Source organism: Syngnathus leptorhynchus, chromosome 1 (assembly GCF_054491065.1).
Source record: "Syngnathus leptorhynchus isolate UIUO chromosome 1, UIUO_Slep, whole genome shotgun sequence".
In the NCBI taxonomy this organism is placed as follows: Eukaryota; Metazoa; Chordata; class Actinopteri; order Syngnathiformes; family Syngnathidae; genus Syngnathus; species Syngnathus leptorhynchus.
Window position 1 is genome coordinate 12,812,092 of NC_141195.1, and position 27,935 is coordinate 12,840,026.

General features: G+C 39.8%; 2 protein-coding genes across 2 annotated transcripts in view; both read left to right on the forward strand.

Annotated features, from left to right (window-relative positions):
* Positions 1-18,873, forward strand: part of plxnb1a (plexin b1a) — a 38,075-nt gene extending 19,202 nt beyond the window's left edge. The window contains exons 5-39 of the mRNA XM_085913114.1: positions 381-563; positions 1,722-1,850; positions 3,206-3,306; positions 3,401-3,533; positions 3,788-3,944; positions 4,458-4,566; positions 4,891-4,999; positions 5,236-5,988; positions 6,543-6,641; positions 6,764-6,886; positions 7,731-7,824; positions 7,943-8,112; positions 8,372-8,523; positions 8,591-8,696; positions 9,078-9,214; positions 9,314-9,487; positions 9,815-10,034; positions 10,118-10,360; positions 10,771-10,947; positions 11,139-11,287; positions 11,397-11,497; positions 11,569-11,786; positions 11,904-12,082; positions 12,624-12,690; positions 12,923-13,069; positions 13,295-13,469; positions 13,619-13,722; positions 13,904-13,988; positions 14,410-14,582; positions 14,804-14,964; positions 15,165-15,312; positions 15,696-15,760; positions 16,339-16,414; positions 16,594-16,668; positions 17,276-18,873. Coding sequence (XP_085769240.1) covers positions 381-563; positions 1,722-1,850; positions 3,206-3,306; positions 3,401-3,533; positions 3,788-3,944; positions 4,458-4,566; positions 4,891-4,999; positions 5,236-5,988; positions 6,543-6,641; positions 6,764-6,886; positions 7,731-7,824; positions 7,943-8,112; positions 8,372-8,523; positions 8,591-8,696; positions 9,078-9,214; positions 9,314-9,487; positions 9,815-10,034; positions 10,118-10,360; positions 10,771-10,947; positions 11,139-11,287; positions 11,397-11,497; positions 11,569-11,786; positions 11,904-12,082; positions 12,624-12,690; positions 12,923-13,069; positions 13,295-13,469; positions 13,619-13,722; positions 13,904-13,988; positions 14,410-14,582; positions 14,804-14,964; positions 15,165-15,312; positions 15,696-15,760; positions 16,339-16,414; positions 16,594-16,668; positions 17,276-17,380 — 5,397 coding nt within the window. The 3' untranslated portion in view covers positions 17,381-18,873. The remainder of the gene's footprint in view (positions 1-380; positions 564-1,721; positions 1,851-3,205; positions 3,307-3,400; positions 3,534-3,787; positions 3,945-4,457; positions 4,567-4,890; positions 5,000-5,235; positions 5,989-6,542; positions 6,642-6,763; positions 6,887-7,730; positions 7,825-7,942; positions 8,113-8,371; positions 8,524-8,590; positions 8,697-9,077; positions 9,215-9,313; positions 9,488-9,814; positions 10,035-10,117; positions 10,361-10,770; positions 10,948-11,138; positions 11,288-11,396; positions 11,498-11,568; positions 11,787-11,903; positions 12,083-12,623; positions 12,691-12,922; positions 13,070-13,294; positions 13,470-13,618; positions 13,723-13,903; positions 13,989-14,409; positions 14,583-14,803; positions 14,965-15,164; positions 15,313-15,695; positions 15,761-16,338; positions 16,415-16,593; positions 16,669-17,275) is intronic.
* Positions 18,874-21,134: 2,261 nt separating this feature from the next.
* Positions 21,135-27,934, forward strand: LOC147062000 (SRSF protein kinase 3). Its single transcript, XM_085928841.1, has 12 exons — positions 21,135-21,184; positions 22,014-22,108; positions 22,548-22,656; positions 23,259-23,346; positions 23,452-23,539; positions 24,018-24,133; positions 24,382-24,544; positions 24,800-24,876; positions 25,457-25,564; positions 26,565-26,634; positions 26,724-26,816; positions 27,275-27,934. Exons 1-12 carry the CDS (start codon positions 21,135-21,137, stop codon positions 27,457-27,459), a joined length of 1,242 nt encoding a protein of 413 aa, XP_085784967.1. The 3' UTR covers positions 27,460-27,934.
* The last annotated feature ends 1 nt before the right edge of the window (position 27,935 follows it).

The following is a 27,935-nucleotide window of genomic DNA, read 5'->3' on the forward strand; positions in this document are numbered from 1 at the left end:
GAATGAATTCAGTGCTAAATGAAACTACAGAGACAAAAGGCCAGATGACAATAAAGTGCTATTTTCCATAAGCGATGATTTAGCAAGGTTTGAAAACATAGACATTTCTCGCTTAGTTATGAGGCTTTGCAGACCAGAACACTTTATTAAGTTTGACACACTGCTGTATTCTTGTCCCAATGATTGAAGAAAAAAATAATCTGTGCAACACTAACAGGAAGTCATCACCAAAGGTTAAATTAGAGGACATCCAAAACAGGGTCTTCTAAATGTTTGATGACAGTTGGAGATGAATTAAATTCCTGATTACTCAAATCTTTTTCTTCAGTGAAGGACAAATCACCTTGGTATACTCAACCGTAGTCATGTGTATGTTGTAGAGTACTCTTCAAGCATATCCCTGTGGCTCTGATCACACCCCAAGTCCAATGGCAAGTAGGGTGCCGGTAGTGGCCAAGGCTGTGTGGCAAACCTTTTCTACCCATCTCACTGCTGTGGCTGTTAGCGTGAGGTACGACCACAGCATTGCTTTCCTGGGAGACTCCAAAGGGACCCTTCACAAGGTAGCGAATCACATTCACCACTCAGTACTTACCCAGTACGTATTGTTTTTTTTTATTATAAAGTTGTATAAGTTGTAGAATGCCCATGGCAGCCCAACAATCTCCTTGGACTTTATGTGATTTATTTCTCAGGAAATTGAGCACACTTTACACCTGTTAAAACATCAGCAACCAATGTCAGCTATTGTACGGATCTTGAGGATTCCAATCATTCCATCCTTCACAGTATTCCAACTTACACAGACACGCATAGCTCTATAAATATGTGTCCAATTTTTGTCATGTGATTGTTGGCCACTTGAAAGTTATACATTTTTGAGCTAATACTATAAGATGGAAAAATATTTTTCTTTGTTTTGGAACATAAGATGGAGATATATATTTTTTTCTTTTGTCCAGAAATAAAATTCCAAGTGTAAGACCACTTTTGTAACTGCAGAGTATCACCACCTGAAGCGTGCTGTTGACACTCATTTGATAAGGAGTCTTAAAACTGATGTGCAATATTTAATGAATTCAGACAGATTGATTTTACGAAATCTGCATGAATACTTCTAAACCACCAAACACTACAGAGCAACTTTCGCTGCCATTATGTGTTGAGTGCATCCTCATAATGGGTATTCTGCTCACAGTGGTCACGTGCCTCCGGATGGAGAGGCAAAAAAAAAAAAAAATACCACTTCTTCTAATCTCATAAACATGAGGTAATATGAGAGTTTGAAGGCTGGGGAACCACTTGAAACCAGAGGTGTCTTCCTGTGCTTATATTGAATTTTTCAATGTGCTAATCACATTCATAACCACTTTGGTTGCGATCCTGCACAAGTTTAATTGGGTTTAGGTTTGAGCTGCATGTTGCACAAGAAGTTTCTTTTATTTGACTTCATTTTAATGCTGTAGTTTTTTCCAAACTTTACTTTTAATTTTTACACTTAAATTATGTTTATGGCTGTCTCTGTTTTGCATTCGCTATTTGTTTGTATTCTCTTAACCGTGTGCTAAACAACTAGTAATTAAAACTCTCAAATGTTTATCAATGCACTACAACAAAAGAATACTGCACCTCATGATTTAAGTGTCTCGGTCATTGAACGATTACTGATGTTCTGTCCATCTACTGTGCATTGTCTACCAACCTCTGATGTTCTTTCTCAGGTGTATCTGGGCCAAGATGGCCAAGTGGAGGTGTATGCCAATGTGACTATTCAGCCCAACTCCTCCATTAACCGAGACCTCTTACTGGACCAGAAAGGCGCGCACATCTACATCATGACCAAAGCCTCTGTAAGTTGCGTAAGAGGATAGGTACACTTTCGAGATTACATCATATTATTCAGCAAGTCTTTCACTTCTTTCCTGTTACCTTTTTCAAGTAACGATAGTTAATCATCTATAAGGGCTGCCCGTTTGTTGCACACGTCTGTCAACTTCTGCAGGTGTTTACATTTTTAAATGATCATTTCTACAACAGTCCAAGGAAATCACAATGTCATCACTGGTGAGCTAATTTTAGAATGTGGTTCTTTGGAGGCTTTCAGGTGGGCACCATGTGGCTAACCCCTGGTCTACCTTTTTTAGCGTGGGGACCTGATATTTATTCGTCATGAGTAGGTAGTTTTCTTTTGATCTTTAGTCATTTGAATGGGTGGAACTTTAGTTGTCAAATCTTATCGATTCATGGTGTAAAATTGCGCTCTATTTGAAGCTGCTCCTCTAGCCTGCCATGACGCATATTTTGAAGTGGGCGAAATTGGCATCAACAAATTGAAATTCTTGTACTTGTGCCCTGTAGTATAAATCAAGCCCTATTTTCTCAAGGTTGGACGCTTATCCAGTTTATATGCATTTTGTTCCCTTGGATCCAGAGCAAGTTTTGGATCTGGATGTAACTCAATCCCCTTTTAGGTATTAAAATCCTAGACTGTAGCCGCTCATTGATTTTGCAGGTGAAAAAATCTTGGCTCATTTGGAGTGCTTTTGTTTGAAATAGTTTAACAGCTGTAGCCTTTCCAGAGTGGTGGCCTGTCCATTCAACCACACACCCAGATGTCTCAATGCACAAGCCTGAACATGGGCTGTCATTCATCGGCACACAATTGATTGTTTGTCACATTTGTCCATGCGTTGGTACTTCCTCAAGCTGCGTTGACCGTAGAAAAAAGTAGCATGAAGGATTACAAGGCAAAGAGCATAATGGCTAAATGAGAGCAGCTGGCAATTGAGGTCAAAGGTCACTCACCTTCTGTTGAAAACAACAATCAGCAGGAGGTGTGGGGGTCAGACAACAATAGCATTAATCAGAGAAAGTGGCCCTTTTTGTGAAGGCACACTCCCTACAGAGTGTCTGTGTTGGGAAGTTGTGAGATAGGGCTGTATTTGAAACTGCATTTCAGGATTTGGCTTATCTGACTAACGTCAAAGTAATTACCGCAAATATTCATGCCTTTTATTTTTTATTTGCAGCCACATCCTTTTGGTATACTAACCCTAACCCTATATTTCATTATAGAGTTGCACATTTTTAAAGAATGCGTTAGTTTTGTAGGATTAACCTTTCCAAGTTGTTTCCGCAAAGGTTTATGTTTATATGCTTGAGGTTTTGAATGAATGTAACTGGATTGGATATATTTGACCTTCAGGTAGAGAAACGTCCTGTGGCAGAATGTGGAGATCATCTGGACTGCCAGTCTTGTCTGTCTGCCAATGACCCGTACTGTGGCTGGTGTGTCCTGGAGGGGCGGTGAGTCTGTTTGCGAAAAACTGAGCCACAGTGAAGTCACGTTCTCTTGTTCTTTCCTTGTATTTGTATCTGACAACTCACATTGCTTCTTCAGGTGTGGACAACGTTGGGAGTGCCGGCGAGGGTCAGTCAAGGGGCAGTGGTTGTGGAGTTTTAACCGCACACAGCAGTGCCTCAGCATCCAGCATCTCAACCTGTACAACATCAGCCGCGGGGAGAAAACAAATGTAATTTTGGGGGAGATGAAGTAGCATTAACATGAATGCTAGCCCTAAGTATAACTACAAAATATCCAAACCTAGGCTGCTTTAAAGCTTTGCTGTTTATCCTGAATGCTCCATCATGTCTCATCTAATCTTTAATCAATTACTCATAGTGACAATTTTATTGTTATTCAAGTATTGCTTTTTTTTTTTCATTATGCCCATTTTCAAAGTTGAGTTACAGTAAAAATACTGATCAATATTTTCCTCTCCCACAGATAACAGTGTCAGTCGAAAGACTACCTAGTTTAGGAGAAGGAGAGGCCTACTCTTGCTTCTTTCATGATACAGAAACTCCTGCCTTGTTCACTAACACCGGTGTTGTATGCCCCACCCCTGATGCAAGTAGTCTACCCGCCATTGGGCATGGAGACGGTGAGGTTCAGCTTGTGTCCACATGTATATGGCTATATTTTGTATGTACATTTCACCACCATGACACAGGGCTTAAAATATCCCAGAAAAGTATCTTGGGAAAAAAAAAAGAAAAAAATTCAAAGCTTTGAGGGAGCAATATCATGCAAAATCTAGTTTTTGAGCTTTTGGACATGTTAAAATGCAAATTCTTCACCAAAAACATCTCAGAGGTGGGTGCTTTTTCTCCATTTACTCTTCTTGGGGCATTCTTGATCATTCCTCCTCTCTAAGCGCCATCCAAGAAAACAACCGGCTCCTCACGTTGTGATGTCACAAAGTGATGAATTAGTAGTTACTCATAAATGCAAAATGCAGACAAAAACTTTTTTTTTTTTTTTTTAAATGCAGGTTCCTTTGAGCATTATCTTATTATATTTTCACACCTTATATGGTATATCAGTTATTAATCAAGTACACTTTGTTTGGTTAATATATCAATTTTTCTAATTAATTGCTTCTGTTGTTATCCAGACTTCGTGATGGTGATACTTTCCCTACGTTTTCTAAACGTCACGGTAGCAGAGACAGAATTTACCTTGTATGACTGTAGCCTTGTGCAGAAGCTCTCTGAACGGAGGCCGTGAGTATCAACGCAATCACGCCCGCAGACATTCACACACATGCTGCATGTGTCACCAGAACACAATGTAATAAATCATGTGCTGTCTTGCCTGAGTGAGACTCTTTTATTCAGCAACAAGCACAATGACATATTCACGAGACAATGCTTTCGATGATGCATTTGTTTTTGTAACTGTGTTATTGATAGCATTTTCTTCTTTGGGGAGTTATTAGTGATTGAATATATTAACTCCCATAAAGTGTTATAAACCATATGTTGTCATAGATGTGTATATAGATGAGAAATTTTACTTATTTTGTGTCATATTATTTTTCCCCTCAGATGTCAAGGGTGTGTTAGCAGTCGCTGGGGGTGTAACTGGTGTATCCATGAGCATGTCTGCACCCACAGACACACCTGCAGCCAAGGAGTCACCATCTACAATCAAAATGTGAGTCAACATTTATGGCCATGCCCTGTCTAGTATCACCGACTTGCATCACGCCATACGTTTCTGTGCCTTGTCTTATTTGCTCCGCCTGTGTGTACGTTTTTCATTTCCGGTCTTGCTTTGTTATTATTTTGGATTCTTCAGTCAGTCTTCTTGTTTATCCTAATTTTGTCCCCCCCCTGCCCTTTTTTTCTTGCCCTTTCCTGCTTGTTCGTTTGCGCTTCTCCATCAACAAGTTCAAACCGCCGACACCCACCATTCCACCACCCACCAGAAAACAGACCACTTTAACTGTGATGACTCCGACAACAACAACATCACCAACAACAGTGACAGTGACGCAGCTGCCACTCGGCATGACCCCTGCTACGACCACTGCAGCTGCCACCACAACGACAACCCCTACCACTTTTAACAGCGAGTCCACGGGCACCGCACACCACTTCATCGGGACCTTCAACCAGGCCACCAGTCTACACTCAGATGCCAGCGTCACAGACAGCTTTGTCTTTGACATGCTCACTACTACTGATGGAAATGTGGCCACAACTAGACATTTTTCAGAAGAGGAGACTGTTGATTGGCTGATGGAAACTGCCGAGAACACTGGCAACACATCTAACACAACATTCCTTAGCAGTACAATTGGGCCCATAGACTCTGAATTGGGCCTCTTAGAACCCTCCGGTGAGGCAGCAAGCGCTTCCTCTGGTATAAGCTCAACCACATCCGGTGAAGTTGCAACTTTGTCAGGCATTGCTGGCAGTGACTTGACTGAGGAAATCTCAGTAATAAGCTCTGATAGGAGTGATACTTTTCCCTGGGAGTGGGAGAGGCCCGAGGGTGGAGTAGACAGGGACAGAGTCCCCTTTTTTCTGACACGTGCAAATGAAAATCTCACATTTACACAATCACCTGACGTGGTCTTTGAGCCCAACTCTGATTCTGATGAAAAATACCAGGCAGATTCCTCTCTTTATTACTTAATGGTGAGTTCGGAAGCTGTTGCTAATAAATTTAACTTAAGCCGTTTAAACCTCTAATATTTAATAATTGAAACAATTTCTCCCATTAGAAATCAAAAGAAGAAACTGAAATACTGAGTCGACATACACGACACATGATTGCTCATGGATATCGTGACCGATGTTAACTATTTAACTGTCCACAGAAACACGAGTTTTTTAACTATTTTGATTCAACACTACAGACAGAATGTAACGAGACGCAGTTTTGTGTGAAATGCAGTACCAGTGAACTCAATGTGACGCTATTTATTTATTTATTTATTTATTTATTTGTTTATTTATTATGTTTTTATCTTATTTCTGGTCACTGAAAATGGACCTTTTTGGTACAGTCTGGCCAAAACATCCATTTCAGCACCATCATCTCATCAACTTAAATAGCCTCACAATAAGAAGTATTAACCCAACATATTGCTTTACTACTGCCTGACAATGTAATGTAATGTATTTTTATACGGACTATTTTTTTCATATTTTTATCCAGGGCATGTGTTTCACATTGCATATTTTTCCAGGACTGTCCTTGCGTGGAGAAAGTTCAGGACTCCTTCCCCCTTCCTGTCAATGTTGAAAGGAAGATTACACTAGTGGGACAACACCTCAACCTGTTTCAGGTACATAGTTTAACCTTACAACAATTTTAGCAGGTGGTTTATTATTTAGGTATATCTGTTTCTCAATATGTCCCTCTCAAAGTTTTAATTAACTTTTTCATTCAAAAATTGTTCACATTTAGGATGAAAATCTGGACTACGAGTGCGTGCTGGATGTTGAGAATCAGTCAATAGTGGTTGAAGCGTCTGTGGAACCGGATGCCAAGCAGCCCTCAGTTTTTTTGATAACCTGCAAGCCACATCAGGTCAGCATTTTTTATTTGCCAAAGTTTTTTTTTTTGCTATGTACAGCACATACTTGATACCTAAACTTCTAATGCAGGGGTCAGCAATTACTTTTGGACGCGGGCCCCAAAATATTCAGACAATGGCATCGCGGGCCATTGCTTTTTTTTTTTCTGTACTATATAAATTATTAATTATTATATTAAAATAAACATCATCTTACTTTTAAAATGCATTTAATTTAATTCCATTTGAACAGACCTTGTTATGTTGTTAATTTAACAATATACAGACCATATTTTACCTTGCCCACTGGATTCGCGTGTCAATACCGTGTCAATACCGTTCCGACCTGTGCGTCATGGATAACTGAAACAGGATGTTCCACCTGTTGTTTTCACTAAGGACTATCATACCTCAATAAATGTTTCGAGTTTGATGGGATTGTTGTATGGGATACAATAAGCCCATCAAATGTTTGCCCTTTTTTTCTTTTGGAAAAATATGGGGTCAAAAAAAAAAATTTGTCTTTTAATTTTTTTTTTTTTAATACGTCATATTAACGTCATCTCGCGGGCCAGACAGAATAGACAGAATAAATGACTGTTCTAATAGATATGTTTCAATATATCTAAATCTAATCTAAACAGAGCAAAACCAAAGAGTCACTCAATATGAATGAAACAGAACTTCTGTTTTTAAAATAATCCTGAAACTGCACTCTTTTTTTCAATATACTGTTGTGTTGGTAGACATTTTATACCATCCTAGACAGACTGATCACAATCGTGCCTTGTTCCTGAATTTGCATATTAGCCCGTATAACTAAAAACATGCTACATTGTTGTATTGTTTATTTTTCAGTTTGCTTATTCTGCTTTGATGGAGGAATACCCAGCCATGATCAACGTCAGAAGGAAAGATAACTTTCTCATTGACAGTGCTGATGACCTTTTCGGTAGGGGCTAATTTCTTATGTGGCACAAGTTATCAAACACCCTGGCAACACAGAATGTTCCAATTATAACAATGATTTTTTTCCCCTCACTCACCTCTCTTTCTCTCCCCTGCTTCAGTGACTCTGTACAACTGTTCCGTGGGGAGATCCGACTGTAGTCGATGTCGTACGGCCGATCCAAAGTACGGCTGCGTGTGGTGCGGGAGTTCTTCCACCTCCCACTGCGTCTATCATGGGTCCTGCACCGATGATGTCAAACACACTTGTCCTGCCCCTGTCATTCATTTTGTAAGGCTTGTTTTATCCTCTTTGAAAATTAATACAAAGTTCAACAACTGTTTCTTATATATAATATGAATGCGTGCAAACAAGTATTTGCTACTGAATTGTTTCCACCAGAGATGAACCTGGTTGCCTCTCTTCTGGATACCCATCTTGACACATCTGAGCTATTATATTATTAATAGGAGGCTGGTGTGTGTTGTGGTTAATGTGATCGTGTGTAAATGAGAAAAGCTGTCAATACGTCTTTTGTCTTGTGTTTCAGTTGGATCCTGTGTCTGGCCCTATCGAGGGGGGAACCTTGGTGACTATTTCAGGCTCCAATCTTGGCCAGAGGGCTGAAGACATCCTCAACTCTGTCACACTTGCTGAGGTTCCCTGCAGTGTCATCCATAGCAGATATGAGATCTCCTCAAGGTGAGTAATGTATGCCAAAAGATGAACTAGGATATGCGCCTTTGCTTCTTACCCCTGTGTTGTGCAGGATAGTGTGTGAGACCACAAGCAGCGGGGGAGAGAAGAGGGGACAGGCCTCTGTCAAAGTTAGAGGAGGAGGACTTGGTGTGTCTGGCCAGACCTTCAGCTTTCAGGTAAATACAAGTTTGTGAAAATATGCTTGAAATTATTCTTTTATGAATAGTATTGTGTTACTACCGCTATGTTTTATTTCTTTAATTTTGTATATATATATTTTTTTTTGACAAGGTGACACTTAGACGCTTTTCAATCAAGAAGCTCATCTCCTTAGTTGCATTAACAGGAAAAGGACGGCAGCCTCTAATTAATTAGCACAAAGTGATAAGCAAATTGATGGCCGTAGGCTGCAAAACAACCCTCCAGTATGTCCCGCTGTCTCGTTTATCTTGACAGTAAATCACCCACATGGCTGTAAATTAGTGGATTATTGAAACGTGCAGTTTTATTTTCTTTGTGCTTTCTTCTCATGCTGTATTTTTATTACTCATTGCCAGGATCCCATACTGAGCGGTCTCTCCCCCCAGAGAGGCCCGAAAGCAGGGGGCTCGTCTGTCACTATCAAAGGTCGCAGCCTTAAGACGGGCCACCCAAATGATGTCAGCGTCCTCATCGGAGGAATACCATGTATGGTGTAAGTGTCTAACTCTCGTTATTCAGTACCTTTCTTTATTTTTGATGTGTAAAGCTTTTTGTTTGAGTGGCTGTTCAATCTCAAGCTGTCTTTGTTTAGGATAAGCATCGAGGAGGATCAGATCTGCTGTCTGACAAGAGGCAGTAACAGAACAGGCGAACATGGCATCATAGTGCGATTTGGAGGCGCTGAACGCCACCTACAGGGTGTTGTTTATCACTACACGCCCAACCCCAATATTTCCTGGGCCGCACCGTCCAAAAGTTTTCTCAGGTGCTTCTCACTTCAAACAAAAGACATTTACAATCGTTTCGAATGTTGTTGTTGTTTTTTACATTGAGTAGTGCACAGAGACAGGATTTGAAAAGATCGACACTGTTGTATTAAAACTAAACTGATAATTTTATTTATTGCCATCACGTTTTGAATAGTTTTTTCATATCCAAGGAATATAATACAATGACGCTCCATCCATCATGATTTTTCTCAACTTTTATTGAGATGAAGCGTTGAACATTGAAGCATTTTTTCAAGTTTAAATGTCAATTTTATGATGATATATTTAAGTTCATCTTTCAAGCATTTCCTCTTTCCTTGCAGTGGAGGCAGAATCATCAGAGTGTCCGGTCAAAACCTTGATGTGGTTCAAGACCCCAAAATTCGGGTCACCCTCAGCCCGCCCGATTCTCTTCCTCCCAGGAGGAGGCGTAGCACAGGTTGGTTGAAAGAAAGACAAGATAAAAAGATGCCACTCAAGCGACGGCGGAGGATCATCCCAGAGGCGGACTGCTCCCAGGGTGCACTTTGCCATGTCAAGCAGGTATGTGTTAAAAATCCTCCCTTTTTCTACAAATAAATATTTATTGTATATTGTTTCTTTATTCCGTCCAATCCATACTGCAGTACGAGTCCCACTGTGCAGTGAACAGTTCCTCCCTCATCTTGTGCCCGACGCCGGCCGTGGGACCGGAAGCCAGGAGAGCTAGGGTCAAAGTTCATTTCCTTCTGGACAGTCTTCATTTTGACTTCAACACTGTGGGCAGTGAAGCGTTCAGCTATGAGCCCAACCCAAAGCTGTATATGCTGAATCGCAATGACCCCGACAAACCGTACCACCACAAACCTGGCAGCATCATCTCTGTTGAGGTGTGGAATAATGACACAATTTACAGACTGTGAATTAGCTGAGGTCGTGGTTAGCAGTAGTTAGAGTTTGAATCTCTGCCTCCGGTGTGACAATTCTGTTTTCCTCATGCTGTGGGTCTTTCTCCCACTTTCTAAAGTGTGCATGTTAGCTTCACTAAGGATTCTAAATTGTCCACAAGTGTGAATGTACGTGTTTGAATGTTTTGCCAATTAGTTCAAGGTGTACACTGTGTCTCACCTGAATTCAGAGTCTAGAACATTCATGATTCATTTCTTGTTTTGTGTTTAATTATGTTCTATTTGACATGGAGTTAACATCTTTTCAGTGGAAACTTATCATTAGAATACCATCAAACTCTGAGCGCTTGTGTGAGTTTACGGATATATTTTCCACAATCATTTCACCTTAGGGAGAGAATCTGGACCTGGCCATCCAAAAACATGAGGTCCAAGCTCAGATCGGGGACGGCGTATGTTCAGTGAAAACCCTGACCCATAACCATTTGTACTGTGAACCGCCAGCCAAGCAGCCATCAATACGCAGCAGCCAGAAAATGGAGGTTATGGACGGTCTGCCTGAGTTCACTGTAAGTCAACGAGTCACCCAATTCTATCTGTCCAGACTTCCACCACAGATTTATTATGAATCTTGGAGTATATGCATCAAGTAGTATTGTGCAATCGTCATCATTTTACGGAGCGCTTTACACAGTTGACAACTTGCCCCGTATGAATGGGCCATGAGACTTAACAGTCTTTCTGTAATTTTGTTTTCTAGGTCAAAATGGGGAACATGAACTTCTCCTTGGGTAGGGTTCAGTATGACAGCCATGCCATGTCCATATTTCCCTTGGAGGCCCAAGTGGGAGTAGGGGTGGGAGCCTCAATAGTGGTTCTCATTGTGCTCATAATCGTCCTCATTTACAGGTAAATATCAATATCCATGCTATTCTGTAGGTTGCCCAACTTGAAATATATATATTTTTTCATGTAGCCCGGACTTTGCGTCATCATTATTTTATGTGTTGATTGCCAGGAAGAAGAGCAAACAGGCCATGAGGGACTATAAAAAAGTCCAGATCCAGTTGGAGAATCTGGAGACCAGTGTGCGAGACCGCTGCAAGAAGGAGTTCACAGGTACGAAGATTGACGTTCTGGTATTGTTTCAAAAGCTCCCATTTTTACTTACTTTTTCTTACTCCCATCAGACTTGATGACCGAGATGATGGACATGTCCAGTGATTTGGTGGGATCGGGTATTCCCTTCCTAGAATACAAAGCCTATGCAGAGCGCATTTTCTTCCCAGGCCACCAGGAGTCACCACTGAGACAAGATTTGGATGTGCCGGAGAGCCGGAGGCAAACTGTTGAACAAGGGCTAGTTCAACTATCCAATCTGCTCAACAGTAAATTGTTTCTCACCAAGGTCAGCCTCAGTCCTGCATTTGTATTTTGGGTTACTTTGTTACATATAGAGCAACAACAACCACCACCAACTGTTATTTTGTGTAATTAATGCAGACATTGACTATTTCCCTTGCAGTTTATTCACACACTGGAAGCCCAGCAGACCTTTTCTCCAAGGGACCGGGCCTATGTGGCCTCTCTGTTGACTGTGGCCCTCCATGGTAAACTGGAGTACTTCACAGACATCCTGAAGACTCTACTTAATGACCTGGTGGAACAGTATGTGGCGAAAAACCCCAAGCTCATGCTTAGGAGGTCAGAGGTTTCTTCAGCATTTATGAGTGTTTATTATTGTATATTTTAAAATGATTAAGGCGGATCAACTAGAGTCAAAAATTCAAAGATTTTTTTGAGTGGCAGCACAGTTCGTTCAAGATTTTCAAAGTACCAACAGGTTGTGTGAAGGAGAGGTGCAACTAATGCAGGAGAATCCTGGATTTTGAATTTATGTATTGAGTCAGCTCTATATGTATTTTATTGAAGTGTTTTTGTATTGTATTTTTGAATAATGACCTGGCCTGATTGGTTTGCTGGTGTGCTTGACTTTTTTCAATTAGAATTTCATTTTTAAGAAGCACACTCCACCAAGAAAAATGTTGATTCAACTGATTAGTCATGCACTACAATTGTGTAATGTCCTAGAATTCAAATTCTTTATTTGTGACCTTTATCAGAGTTGAGATTAAAATGTGATTGATTAGTAATTAGTTAATTACAAATCATGTAACTAATAAATACTTTTTTTTTTATCGCCCTACAATACCAACTACTATTCTGCATGTATTTTTTCCCCTAGAACTGAATCTGTGGTTGAGAAGCTCTTGACAAACTGGATGTCCATTTGCTTGTTCAACTTCTTGCGGGTATGTAGCAGGATAACAGCTTGTTAAAGCTTCAAATAGAACATTTGTTTGCTTCTACTTTTGAGCACATGAAATACAGCTGGAAATTATTGCTTCACATGATTACTGGATGGTTAGTCATGGCTCTCTTGAAGTTGGAAATACATTCCATTCAGTACAATTACTGAATGAGTCTTGAATTCATTCGGTTGCATTTTGACATTGTTGACCCTCCATATTAATTCCGGGACAGGAATCGGCAGGGGAGTCGTTCTACATGCTGTTCCGGGCAATAAAGCACCAAGTGGACAAGGGACCCGTGGATGCTGTGACAGGAAAAGCCAAGTACACTTTGAATGACAACCGGCTGTTGCGAGAGGATGTCGAGTACCGCACCTTGGTCAGAGCACACACTTAAAGTATAATTAGTGTGCATAAGAATTGTTGCAAATTGAGGCTCAATCCACATATGACTATGGGTCTGTTTTGATACTTGATACTTACTTTTATGTTGACTCATCTAGTGTTGTTGCAGTTAATTCATCAAATTATCAACTCTTGAAATACCTTAGGGATTTCTCTTCCCTTCTGTAGAAATGCTCAAAATTCCATTCTGTCAATGCAGACCCTAAATGTTGTCATGCCAGCGGCTGCTGCCAGTGGAGGAACGTCAACTCCCACGTTGCCCGCCAAGGTCTTAGACTGTGACACCATCTCCCAAGTCAAGGAGAAGCTTTTGGACCAAACTTGGAAGGGGACATCTATCTCCCGGAGACCACATGCTGACTCCTTACACCTTGGTAAGTTTTGTGTGCATTATTAGCAAAATAGCATACACTACACAAAAACACTTGAGGTTCCTGCCCCAATGAAAAGTGCAAATTGTTTTCATATACACAAGTTCTCATATGAACACCTTAATATAATATGATGACTATTTTCCATCCAGAGTGGCGCTCTGGTGTGGCAGGTCACCTAATCCTGTCAGATGAGGATCTCACATCGGTCGTGCAGGGCTTGTGGAAGCGCCTCAATACTTTACAACACTATAAGGTCAGTCTCAGCCACACGTACATGTTGTAAATGCACATCAGCCTAACATGAGCCTACTGAATACATATGGACAATACTACAAGAAACATAGCTATAATATAGATGATGCTGTTTTTACCTTTTCTTATATATGCTATGTTCTGAAAATGGTGTGGGGGGTTTTCCCCCTGCGGGGGTGCAGGTCCCCGATGGAGCTACTGTCGCCCTCATCCCCAGAAGCACTAAAAACCACCTCCATGACAGCCAAGATTACATGCCTGGAGAGAGTGAGTCTGTTACCACACAGAAACAGTTGTATACAAATATCCATCCACAAAGGATGCAGCTCCCTAAGAAATTGAGATGAATAGTAAGAAATCACAAGAGGTCGCTGTTTGACTGTATAAATAATGAATGTTTAACACTTCTGAATTATGACGTCACATGATTAAATCGACAATAGTAGTTACCTATCCACCTATACTTTTTGGATACCTTGTGACTTTTGACACATGAGTAAACTTAAACAAGGTTTTATATATCTGCAATGATATCTTGTAAATCAGTGTACAGTAGTTGAATGCAATCTGCTTACGCACATTTTATCTGCGTTAAATGTTTGAATACCACTACTTTCTTTTTTTTTTATTCAAATTTTTTTTCTTTCTTTCTTTCTTTATCTTTTTATTTTGTTTCGACTTCCCTCAGAGACTCCTATGCTGGATGATGGTGAGGACGGCGGCGTTAAGCTGTGGCATTTGGTAAAAGCCAGCGAGGAATCAGAGCTGCCCAAACACCGAAGGGGCAGCATGAGGGAGAAGGGCGGTGAGCGCGCCAAGGCCATCCCTGAAATTTACCTCACGCGACTCCTCTCCATGAAGGTAACTGAGTGAACCTTCAGAAATGAAAAGCGCTCCAGAGTTAAATATTGAGAATGAAGTAATGGTTATCTTAAAATCCATGTGCCGGAAAAATAAGGAATTCAGATCAGTGCTGTTTCAAGTCCACACGTGATACTTTTATACTGTTCCAGACTGAAGTATTTGGATTTATATTCTTTTTTTCTTTTCTCATCGATTTGTCTTGTTTGACTCTTTGTCAGGGCACACTGCAGAAGTTTGTGGATGATTTATTCACGGCAATTCTCAGCACCAGTCGTCCAGTCCCTTTGGCTGTCAAATACTTTTTTGACTTGTTGGATGAGCAGGCCCTGCAGCATAACATCACCGACCCGGAAACTATCCATATCTGGAAAACCAACAGGTAATGGCCAGTTTAAAAATCCACATACGTACACATAATAAGAAAACAAAAAAGTTGAGAGGTGTGTAATAATGTTGAATAACTAAATGAAATCTAAAATTATTTTCTTACTGGTTACACTTTACAGAGCTGGTTTGTTTATTGCTCTCTTCCTTAGTTCTTTCAATTCAGCTGATGCATGTGATTGTCTCACCAAACAGCTTACCGTTGCGATTTTGGATCAACATCCTAAAAAATCCGCAGTTCATCTTCAACGTGCAGACCTCAGACCATGTGGACGCTGTGCTGTTTGTCATCGCTCAGACTTTTATGGACTCCTGCACAATTGCTGACCACAAACTAGGACGGGTGAGCTAATCATAGTTCAGCAATATACAACTGCTGCAGAGAGCTTTCTAAAACCACCACACTCGTAACTATGTCACTGCAATTACTGCTTATTCACCGGCCACATAATTAGGTACACCTGCACAGTCTGATGAGAGCCAGCAGGCATACCTAGAACAAAAATCTGTGAATGTGCGGCTCTAATATGACGTTACCTCATCACAAAACTCATAAGTTGATAAGTCATTGAATGTTTAGTGTTGTATGTAAGAGTAAAGTCCTTTGATTATTATTCTAAGTATTATTTGAAAGGTCTGAAACCCTGCCCCGGAAGGAGACCTCTCCCTGAATGCTTATTCGAGAATCAGGACACAATTTGTTTTCAATTTGTCTTCCTTACACAGGACTCCCCCATCAACAAGTTGCTCTACGCCAGAGACATCCCGCGCTACAAACAGATGGTTGAGAGGTAGGAAATGTTGGGCAGGCAGTCAGCCCACTGACCCGGGGCGCTCCGCAATAGAGGAGAGGGAGGCCTGGGACAATCTGTCAGGGCCAGACAGTAGGTAGACAAGGCCTGCGAGGCTTCCATGCTTGGATGCGCTCAAAGCAGACACGCCGTACTCACTGCTGTCTGCTGCATATTACACTGGTGATGGGTTGAAGCTTCATTAGACAAGAGTTTTTTTTGATGTAACAAATATGTCTAGTTTATTTGCCCTGTTAAGTTGTTATTTTAGCAAGGGTGACTTCTGTCGAGAACAGTTGCCTTCTCTTTGTTTTCTAAACACACATTTAAGGCACTGTAAAAATGACCTTGATACGAACCTTCATCACATTCCTCATGATTGTCAAAATTATTTTAATCATTTAAAAAAAAAACAAAAAAAAACATCATATCCTTCCCCCTATCAGTCACGATTGATAGCCTTAATATGAGGTACAATTGAAGAAATGATTATTTCAGCACTCAACTAGCTGAAATTGTCTTTCGTCATGAATAAAAGACTTTCTTATTTTTACATTCTACCCTTTTGCTCTCTCCAGGTACTACGCTGACATCCGCCAGACTATCTCAGCAAGTGACCAGGAGATGAACTCAGCTCTGGCAGAGCTCTCCCGTGTATGTTACCTTCCATGTCTTCCCATGTTGGAAAATGTTGTCCTGGCTTAGAACCTGTGAATCATTCATAGTGGTATCCTTTTGAGAGGGATGTTGAGTTTAAAATGAATTATGAATGCAAACCAATGCGGCTGTTTCACCCCCGTTGGTTCATCTCTGTTTTCACCCGTCTAACGCAGAACTATGCCGGTGAGGTCAACTTCCTGGTGGCTTTGCATGAGCTGTACAAGTACATCAACAAGTATTATGACCAAGTGAGTGTCACAAAAATCATCCAATGTGACAATTTAATGTAGGCAGTAGAAGGTAACATTCATATGAGATGTGGTTATTTTACTAAAGAATAATTAAAATCAATGAATTTGATATGCAATGACATCTATGACTCTTTTTTTTTTTCAAAAATAATATTTAAAAGCAATTTAATATTTAGCCTGTACCATACCCATGTTAATAAGGTTTGTAATAACCCAATTAGTTTGTCAATCCATCACGACTTCAGCGAGTTACGAGAATTTAAGCGAGTCAACCATCTGCCATCTCCGACTACAGCACAGCGCATCAGAGCAGTTGCCTGATGAAGAAAATAGATAGATAAATATCAAAGGCTATGTGAAACAGCCAAGTTATCTGAGTCATACTAAAACTCTGTGTGTGTCACAGATTATGTTGACAAAGTGGGGGTGAGACCCTCTTAACCTTGGGTTGGGAAGAACAATAATAAGAATTTAACATCATAAAAGCATCATCAATGCATTTAATGTAATAATGATTTTTCGTCTCCATACCGTAATGCAATTCTCTTGATAATACTGTATATTTATTTTGAATTTGACATTTTTTTTCCCCCAATGCGATTAGATTATCTCAGCCCTTGAGGAAGACTGCACAGCCCAGAAGATGCAGCTTGGTTACAGATTGCAACAGATTGCTGCCGCCGTCGAGAACAAAGTCACAGACCTATGACCAAACAGCCAGATACGTTTTCCCCTTTACCCACAAAGACTTTGACGGGAAATTATCCCGCCTCTTGAAAAGCAGAACAATTTTTTACACAAACAAAAAGTGGAGCATTTGAGAAAGGGAAACAGTAAGGAAGGATGTTTTCTTCCCTTGGTGGCTCTGAACGAGAAACCACACAGAACATTCCTAAAAATGTACAAAGTACATGCTTTAGTCCTCAGAAGACACAGTAGATGAAGAAAAGGGCAAAAAGGTGTGAGAGTACTTGACTTGAATGCCTAGTCCACCAGTTATAAATGTCTTAACAAAAACACATTAACCTTTGATGGAAATTGTCCTAGACAAATGTGCTTCTAGTTTCCTTCAGTTATTCTTTCAAGTCTTACTTAATTCATTGTGGACCCAATTACCACCAGTTCTTATTGGCTATACTGTGCTCTAGTTATTGTCACATTTGTTTCACAGAAACACCAAATGAGTAAACAAAATCGCTTTTAAAGGTTTTATCAAAAGTAAGTTCTCACTCCAAAATAGATCCGTCCAACATGTTATATGTATTTGGGCTTCCCCTTCTCAGAAATCAGTAATAACAAGATACATGCATCCTTAAAAAGTCACTAAAGAATTCCCATTATTGGTGCCTATGAACAAGATCATTTTTTGATTGTATTGTTGTTAAGGAAGGCGTTTTTTTTTTTTTTTTTTTACTGACATAAGGAGTTCAAGCAAATGTCATTGGCTTTTTAAAAACGTTTTTTTTCTCATTGTGTCATTCAAACATTGGTGACTTGGTTGACAAGCATGACAGAGGCAGCTTTTTGGTGTTGCTGTGAGCATCCTTACATTAGCATTTAACACCTCTGTTCCGAAGTGCAGGCCTACTGAGCCGTTACTTAAGCATTGATTCACTCAGTTTTGTTCATGATTATTTTGGTAATTTCTTATATCAGCAAGTTCTTTGCAACATTCATCCAGGTTTTTTTTCTCTAAACTAAAGTGTATTAAGAAAAATGTGTAATTAAATCTGTCCCCACAGAACAGCTCATTTAACGTCTTTTGTTAGTTTACTGAAGGTACCTTTGTTCCTCTATGAACTATGTTGCTTTTAAGTTTTTAATTTATTTTTATTTATTGAATAGCTTATGTTGGTAAATATGATTGGATTTGTCGATGAGGTGCCCTTCCAAGTTAATTGTATTTTATTTCTATTTTCAAAACAAAAAAGAGATATATTTTAGACATTTGTTTGTTTTAAGATGTGAGGTCTTGCTGTGATTTAAAGAAAAACTCAGCAATTTTCACTTTATGTCGTACTGAATAATATTTCAAGTCCTGTTCATGTACATACACGTTAGTGTCGCTTGTAGCTTGAGTGCGGATGCAAAGTCGCTGGTAATTGTTGTGACTTTTTTTTCTGTAGATGCACACACTACCCAAGTAATCCTGACCTAACAATGGCTGAATGTGTTGCAATAAAGTGTTGCCGGTTCTAACAATGGTTTGAATTATTATACAGATTAACAGTTGTCTTGTGAGCAGAATAATACATAATTTTTTGGGCGGGATCTTTATACAGTTTTTTTTAATGTAGCGACTTAAATAAAGAATAAATTGCCCAGTACAGATACAGACTGCTATCAATATTGTCCTTTTTTTAACCAATAAGATCACTTTATGTATTTTTGGATCAGAAAATTAAACTTGCATTCATTTTTAATATCAAATTGTTAGGGAAGAATTTGTAAATAATGAGTTGTATGGGGAATGCCAATTTTTTGTGACCAAAATTTAGATGCTTCTACGTGTTGGTGGGATTCCAGCAAAAGAACTAGAGACAATTCAGTATAAAACTCTTCTGTCAAATGTCACAAGAAAATAACACCAACCATCCAAGAAAAGAATCTTTCTGCCAGTGACGTCGTCAGGCTCCCGGAGCTTTCGATCTAAATGAGGGCATTCCAAGATCTGCTAAAAATAATCTGAAAACAAGCCTGAAATTACTTGTAAATCTGTTTAAGGGGGATTTTCATCTAGAGACATTTTTAACTCCAAGCAACACCACCTGCGCTTTGAACCGATGTGACCACTGTGTCACCGGCTGGGACTGCACTAACCATGGCACTTTAAGATTAGGCTACTGTGTTGGTGATTAGCACAGTCTTGAAAGCCAGGTTGAAAACCACTAGGTAGCGCTGCAATCTACTTGAGCATTAATGGAAAATCAGATTGGAAACGTTGCTTGCAAGCATATGCGCGCACACACACACACATGCGATCTGCTATTCTGAATGACTATTGACAAACCGTATTGTAATATCTACCCGTCATGAGTGGATCTGTCTGTAGAAAAACCTGCCCCCACTAACCAGTAGCATCCGTTTATCTTAAATTAGCACTGTCGTCGTAAATAAATGGAGGTCACATATCAGTCCAGATTCTGCAGGAGGGTCATGTTAAAGGTCAACAAGCATGTGTGTGCTTTGTGTTTTCACATATAGTGCAGCAAAATACATACAGTGTGTACTTTTATCTGGGCAGTACAAAGAGTTATACAGTCACCACAAATCAGGGTTAAAATATTTGTGTGTATTTACATCACTGGTATAGTAACATCATCTCTGCGATTGCCACTCGTCAACAGCCCTGTTTGAACTGTTTTGGATGTTACTAGTTATTGGGTAGCTCGTGGCAGTTCTATTTGAGGCTCGTGAGTATAGGTTTTTCTGGCCTATACTAACATTATTTTATGTGCCAGTTTAGGTAATATTAATCTATGCATCCAACATCACAGCAGTTCTGCTTTGCTTTTGGATTCGACGTGATAGCAGTTCCTCATGGTAAGTATAGTACAAGGGCCTGTGTCACCATCAAGACACAGTTGTACACAAGGAGAAAGACCAGCAGACCTTCCCGTACAGTACAGAAATTGTCAGAGTTGTAATACTATTCACATCTAGGAATTAATCAGACAATATAACTTCAAAATCAAAATCAGCATAAAGCATGAAAAGCAACACAACTCATTTCAGACTTTTTTGACGATAAAGTAAATTCTCAAATTGATTTCTCTCTCTCTCGCTCTTTCTCTTTCTCTTTCTCTTTCTCTTTCTCACTCACTCACTCACTCACTCACTCACTCACTCACTCACTCACTCACTCACTCACTCACTCACTAAAAAAATCTAAACTATGAAAAAATGTTGACCATTCCTGATTTCGAGTCCCTAAACTGGAGTAGAGGAAGAAAACTTATACAGGCATTGGGAGAACTGTGACAATGTCAGAACTGTAAGGCACATGTGCTCAAGTACATTTAAACTTAGTAAGTGATTTATTTGTGAATGACAAATTATTCCAATCACATAAATCCATCAAATACGGGATGTGTATTTTCTTTCTCCAGATACATTTACATAACACGAACTGCCATACTATAATTGGCGTGTTGGACGATGGAGATCCCATTCTCGTGCCAGGTTTCTGCGGGGGACCCATATGATCTCCCGGTCATGCTAGCTATACACATACAAAAAGTGCAACAGCTGAAACTTCTTGAACTCTTTTCAGTCAGACTGGACTTTGAAAATAAGCAACAGAGAGACAGTAACAGAGGGAATACAACACTGAATGTATCCCAATAATACATTTGGGACCAGGACCAGAAAGAGTTTCACTTTCCGTATATGGCTCAGTGGAGTTGATGACTATTGGTCTTTTTCACTTCTTGGACCGCTGTTGTTTGTGCAGGTCGGACAGGATGGAGAGGAGTCGCCGTTCACGCTACGCCGCCCCTCTTCAACGTCACGCGTGAGTTGCAATCGTTTTGTTAGGAATGATTTAAAAAGTGAACTGTCTGCAGCAAACAGCATACTGTGGTTGTAGTAACAGTAGTGGATTTTCATGAAATTCAGAACTACACAGAGAAAGAATGCCATTATTATTTTAGCGAAGTTTCAGAGCCGAAAGGAAGACCTGGATTTTTTATTTTTCATCAAAATGTTGTGGTGGTGTCTAAATCCAGTTTTGGGTGTGCTTTTTCTGGCTGATTATTCTCTTGTAGCCAAAGTCCCAGCAGGTAGTTTTTGGCGCTACCAATTCATTAACATCTGAACTGTAAATAGTCTGCTTTTAGAGATGCAAGTCTGTTAGAACTTTGTTACAAATAGCAACGTGAGCCCAGTCCTGAATATGTAGGTGACACATCAGCACAATCAGCAATATAGGCACCTCCTTGTTGGGGGTGATGTGTTTGCATTTGTAGCTCTGTCAATCAGCAGGATCAGAAAAAAAGGACACAAAGTGTCTGTCTGTAGAGTGTTGTCTGATAACTAACTCTGAGCCAGGCTGCTTCGGATAGCTGAGTTTGAAGGGAAACATTTGGCCTCATTTTCCTTAGGTTCTAAGTGAATAACACAGGAATCTTAATTAAAAAAAATGCAGGCATATACAATAGGTATCTGTAAAGTTGCAGCTCTAAAACAGTTGTTTGGCCTTGATGGAAGTATGCTATGTATGTACGGAGTTGTTGTCTTCACATTCTTGTGTGTGTGTGTGTTTGTGTGTGTGCGTGTGTGTGTGTGTGTGTGTGTGTGTGTGTGTGTGTGTGTGTGTGTGTGTGTGTGCGTGCATGTCTCAGGAGTAAATCTAGGTTATATCTTAGTTCCGAGGCCCTGGGATTCCTTAAGCAGCTGGAGCTCAAGGACGCTGAGAACCCAAGAGAATACTGTTATGGTATGAGGACATTTCTTAACTTCCACCATTATACACATACACCAATATAATGAGGTGTGTAATTGGAGGACATCACAGAGAAAGCCACTGTTGTCCAAAAAAATTCATTCCCAAGTTTATCGTTGTGCTGCTCTGATCTTTGACAAAACTCCAGTTTCTGTTTGATGTAGTTTTAGTGTCCGTCTCTAATACCATAATAGCTGTTGTCAGGATCTTTACACTATGATTGATTGTTTACTAATATGCCCAGCCTCCGGGGCTAAGCTCCAGCTCAACCCTGACCTATAAATGAGGACAGGCTAAATAGAAAATTGATGGATGACTTATTACATAATACAGTATTATATACAGTATGGAAAGACGTGCGATGCAATACTAGAAATAGCTTGAAGATAATGTTCTATGCGGGATATCAGTTTTCCCTGTCTTATTTCCTCAGGTGGCTATCACCATGTGCAGATTGGCGACACGTTCAACAGAAGATACAAGGTGCTCTCCAAGCTCGGCTGGGGATACTTCGCCACAGTGTGGTTCTGCGTTGACCTCAGGTAGATCCAAACTCGTACTGATTAGTTTAAGATGATATGATACGATATATGATATTTGAATGATTACTTCATATAACTACAATAATATGCATTACTTCATTTTGAGCAATTTACTAATCACGCATAGATATGAAACTATCCACTCTTGTTCATGCACCACGTCCCGCATAAATCATTTAATAATGTAAAAATAAAACAGTAAAAAAAGAAAATAACTGTGAAATGTGCATTAAGAGGATTAGGTAAGTATTTTATTTAGTATTAAGAACAGTTCCTGACTACTCGTAGTGTACACATAGGACAGTACGATATCATACTACCATCAGCAATTAAACAGACTTCCTTTAACTAAAGTTCAAGGAAAAAAAGAGGATAGGGCCCATAAATCTTGAGTATTAACTGCCGTTAAAGTCTACGTGATTTGAATTTAGATTTCAGGATGTACAAAATATGTTTGCACTACATTGCCTTACCTTTTGTGCTTACAAGCACTGCATTGCAACATATGTTATTTCCAAAAACCATGGAGCATTGAATTTAAGCATATCTCTTATAAAAACTACTTCTTCTAGTGATGACATCATCTTTTGTGCTGTTTTCAGTTTGGGTCGGCATGTTGCAGTGAAAGTACTGAAGAGCGGAGCTGGTTTTGCTCAAGCCGGACAGGATGAACTTACTCTCCTACGATGTGTCAGTCCAACTGTTTTCCTACTCCCCAACTTTTCTTTTGCCTCTTAATTGTGTAGTTTGATTCCTCCCACTCTCTTATTCGCCACCACAATGTCTTCTTTGTAGACCGCTGGTCCCACGAGCCAACATCCACACAGTCAAAGGATTGTCCGTCTGCTGGATGAGTTCAAGCTGGCTGGAGACAATGGCGTTCGTATCCTCTCTCATACCAGCTTGATCCATTTGTTGTAATTGCTAAACACGACCCTTGATTATTTTTATTCTGTTGAAAGTGCACTCATTTGCAATCGCATTACTTGGCACTGAATGGCCACTCCCGCCACACACCGGTAGAACTGCCTGGCTCATTATCTCTGTCCTGTGCCGTTTCTTCCTATCAGTTAGAAATGAGGTGAGATAAGATATGCAAGGCAGATCATTGTCAATCAACACTAGAACACTACACTTATATATATAACCGAGTATATAACAGTTAAGCTGACTGGACTGACTGGACAAGATTTTGAGTTTCACCTAAGAAGAAATTGTTCCTATTTCCAGTTGAAACTGCTTCCTAATCTGAATAAAGTGCTGGTAAAGGTGCATTTTACTTTGTCGAACAGATGTTGATGATAGTTGTTTCATATGAGAGGTTTCACTGCACTTCTGGTCATTGAGTTGACCTTAATCAGAGCTGTTGGACACGTGTCTTGTAATGGAGGCGCTTGGACCAGACCTGAGAAGCTTGCAGATGTGCTCTGGGAACACCCGACTGTTGCAGCCATATGTCAAACAGATAGTCACCCAGGTACATTTTAATAAAAGGTTTTCGTATTATGGGAAGCATTTTTCCTATTGATACACAGGTATGTATGTTAAAAAAAAAAAGTGACAGTACGCGGATTTTCACATATCGCGGGTGGTCCTCAAATATTCAGGAGGCATATATATATATATATATATATATATATATATATATATATATATATATATATATATTGTTATTATTCTTATAGTAAATAATAATCATCTTATCTTGTTTTATGTTACCTTTAGGTTCTGCAAGGTTTGGATTACCTTCACACTCAGTGTAAAATCATCCACGCAGACATCAAGCCAGAGAACATCCTGCTGTGTCCAAAAGAGCAGCCCCAGACTGCACCAGTATTTAACAGCACTGTGTCCAGTGGACTAAAGGGAAATGAGGCTGACACCACAGGCACTGTTTGTTCATTTTTTTGCTTGCTTCAATGTGTTTGTCGTTGATATATACTATTCATTCACTAATCCATTCATTCATGGACTGACTGTTAGTATAAATGTAAACTGGGAAGCTAAAATCTAATTACCGCTTATGGGATAAAGTTGTCTGAATATGATTTGAGTAGTAGTATTCAGTCTCCTCTGTTTGAATTTCATTATCTAATATATTTAGATTAAATCAATCCTTATTTTCCCTGTCATTTTCGTTTAGGAAAACAGGACCTGATTCCCTGTATGTTTCATGATGCCACAGTAAAGATTGCTGACCTAGGCAGTTCTTGCTGGGTGGTCAGTCACTTCTATTGCTTTGATTCACTGGAATTTCATTTTATTTTATTTAAATCTCTAAAGACATTGTCTGTAATAGAAAGGGGAAGGGAAAAAAGAGAGATGAGAAAATGTAGAGTATCTGTGCCATACATAAATATCCTGCGCCGAACCGAGAAAAAATGATGATGGTTGGGAAAAAAACGAGTATCCATGCATTCAGAATAGAGAGAAGTTGGACTTTAACAAAAGAATGAAATGTGAAGTGATGAGTGGATGAGTCGAAACCTCCCACCATGATGACAGAAGAGCCTCTTTAGTGTGAGTTTACCAGAGCTTCATTAGCATACTGTGTGGTGCTGCGATATTAATAAGATTATCCATGTAATGCGGTTTTTAATTAAAGTAGAAGTAAGAAACAATTTGATACATTATTTTTGCTCTAGGGTCCCTGCTACTATTGGTAATGTAATGCTCTGGTGAATCCAAATGGATATTGGTAAACATAATTTAAGACTTAAGAGGTTTTATATGATTTCTGACTCCCCAGTACATATGTTCATGATTACTTTCTTATTTTACCTTTTGTTTCTTTGAGCAGTACAAACATTTCTGTGAGGAGATCCAGACTCGTCAGTATCGCTCACTGGAGGTCTTACTGGGCTCTGACTATGGCCCACCAGCAGACATCTGGAGCGTCGCTTGCATAGTGAGGAATCAATTTAGATTGTTTTTTGTCACTAAGTGAAATTTCCAAATCAGATGTTAAGTCTTTATTTATTTATTTTACCTTATTATTTGTATTCCTTGTGTACACTCCTTTTTGTTATGAAGTTATCTCATTTTTAAAAAATGTCACGCCCGTGCAAGAGCACGCTCGGCCTGCACTTCCCTCGGCCACACCCCTTTTGTTACCGTAATGTCTGCCACCTGATTCCTCTTGTTACCCTGTGTATTTAAGCCCTGCCCGTGTGTTTCTCCCTCTTGGTGCCTACTGTTGTGTACATTCCTGTCTGTGCCCAGTGTTTCTGCCCTTGTCGTCTGATTTTCTGTCGGTCTGTCTGGAGGCTCACGGTCAGAGTTTTAACCTTGTCCAAGTGGACTTCATGTCGGTCGATCTGTCTGTTTGCTGGGCGTGAGTCTCTATCCCGTCTGTGTCTTCGTTTCCCCACCTGACTCCCTTCCAACTACCTTTTGCCTTAATAAACCCTGGTCTAAGCTGCATTTGGTCACCCTGCTCCACTCATTCCTGACAAAAAAATAAGGTAATTGACTACAAACTGGACAAAGGCTTCCCAGTTCAAGTCATTTTCTGACTTATTTTTTGTAAAATCTACAAATAGATCTTGAAATCCTATGCTAAATTGTATTGTCCTACTTTAATTTTCATTCTAAAGCAATTTCAAATGTCCAATTTATTGATTTCTTCTTTTTTCCCTCAGGTGTCAAAGTTATTTGTCCATATTTGCCATGCGATTGCATTGTAACCAAATCAGGTTTGCCTCTTGCGGAAATTCAGTTGGGATAAGATCCAGCCAGCTCGCAGCCTTAATAATAACAACAAACACTAAATAGTGCTTTGTAGTTTAGGTTTGGTCCACCAATCATGGTGGATGCCTCATTTCTGTTGAGGAAGAGAGCTGCAGGTTATTTTGAATGAATGCTCAGTAGATCACACTATTTCTGATGCAATCTCTTCATTTACTTAGGCCTTTGAGTTACTCACAGGAGACGCTCTGTTTGAACCCAAAGCAGGCGCCTCCTTCTCTCTGGAGGAAGGTAGGTGTCAATTACAGTTAATTAGTGATATGAGATTAAATTAGATTATGGGGAGCATCGGCCGTATAATGCAATCTGTATATGCTCAGATCACATAGCCCAGATAATGGAGCTGCTCGGTAAAATCCCACCAGCCGTCGCTATGTCTGGGAAATGCTCTGCAGACTACTTCAACTACAGAGGTAAAATGAAGTGCATTTGTTTCTGTGACATTTAATCTTTCATTGTAATTGTGAATTTTTATTTGAAGTCCTTTTTGTTTAAGGGTTTTATGACATCACTTAGGTAGGGCAGTGCAATGACTAGTGATAATTTGCGTAATCTTCCTGGAATACTCCAGTATCTCCAGCACCTGCCTTTCAAAGACATGCATTTTAGGTTACTTGTGATGCCAATCACATTGCATAAACTGCATTACACAATCAAAGTTATTGACACTGCTTGGCTTCTAATTTGCAAATATTTCAATGAGGGGGTTTGTTGCTTTTTGGCCGATGGGCTGCTAATTTTTGAAGGAACTACTGAACAACCGTGACACACCACCTTGTGTCCTCTACAATTAAATGTTTGCAATCAAAATAGATGGAAGATTAGCAATGAGACAGTATCAATATTAGTGTCAATGTTTGTCATTACCTAGGCGACTTGCGACCTGTTGGACCGCTGAGGATCTGGAGTTTGTATGACGTTCTAGTGGAGAAATACCACTTCTTCATGGATGAGGCCACCACTTTTTCTGACTTCTTACTTGACATGTTGGATTATTACCCAAAGAGGAGGGCCACTGCAGCACAGTGCCTCCTTCACCCTTGGCTGAACCCCTGATGTAACTGGCTGGAAAGAACACTTCCACAAGCTCTCACAGCCTTGATGGCAGAACCGTAATGGTGACGTAAGGCCAATGACAGATTTAGCACATTTCTTTGCTATTGCAAACTCTACCTATACCAATAATCTGATCTCATCCATCCAGTTTCATCACCAGTTAACAAACGTAAATATGATTTTTATATATAATTTTAAAGCAACCTCCCAAAATGTTAATTGTGATTATTACATAAGTGTACCCAACTGTGATTCATCGTCCATTGTTTTTTGTATAAAGTTGACTGTTTTGGCAGTGAGTATTTTAAATGGGAAAAGGTGAGATGTGGCCAGGTCACAGAGGAAACTCACCGAGATCCAGTCGCCATGAATAAGACTACTTATATAACAAAGAAGAATCTATTCATATAACCTGAAGTGAATGATGTAGACTACTCACGCAAAGCAGTAGGAGCCAAAGTTGTGGCAATAACACT

Excerpts from the sequence above, each read along its gene's own strand:
- LOC147062000 (XM_085928841.1), top strand. The coding sequence starts at position 21,135 with ATGGAGAGGAGTCGCCGTTCACGCTACGCCGCCCCTCTTCAACGTCAC. Across the intron at positions 23,347-23,451 it reads AACTTACTCTCCTACGATGT|ACCGCTGGTCCCACGAGCCA; the intron begins GTCAGTCCAACT and ends TCTTCTTTGTAG. Across the intron at positions 25,565-26,564 it reads TCTGGAGCGTCGCTTGCATA|GCCTTTGAGTTACTCACAGG; the intron begins GTGAGGAATCAA and ends TCATTTACTTAG.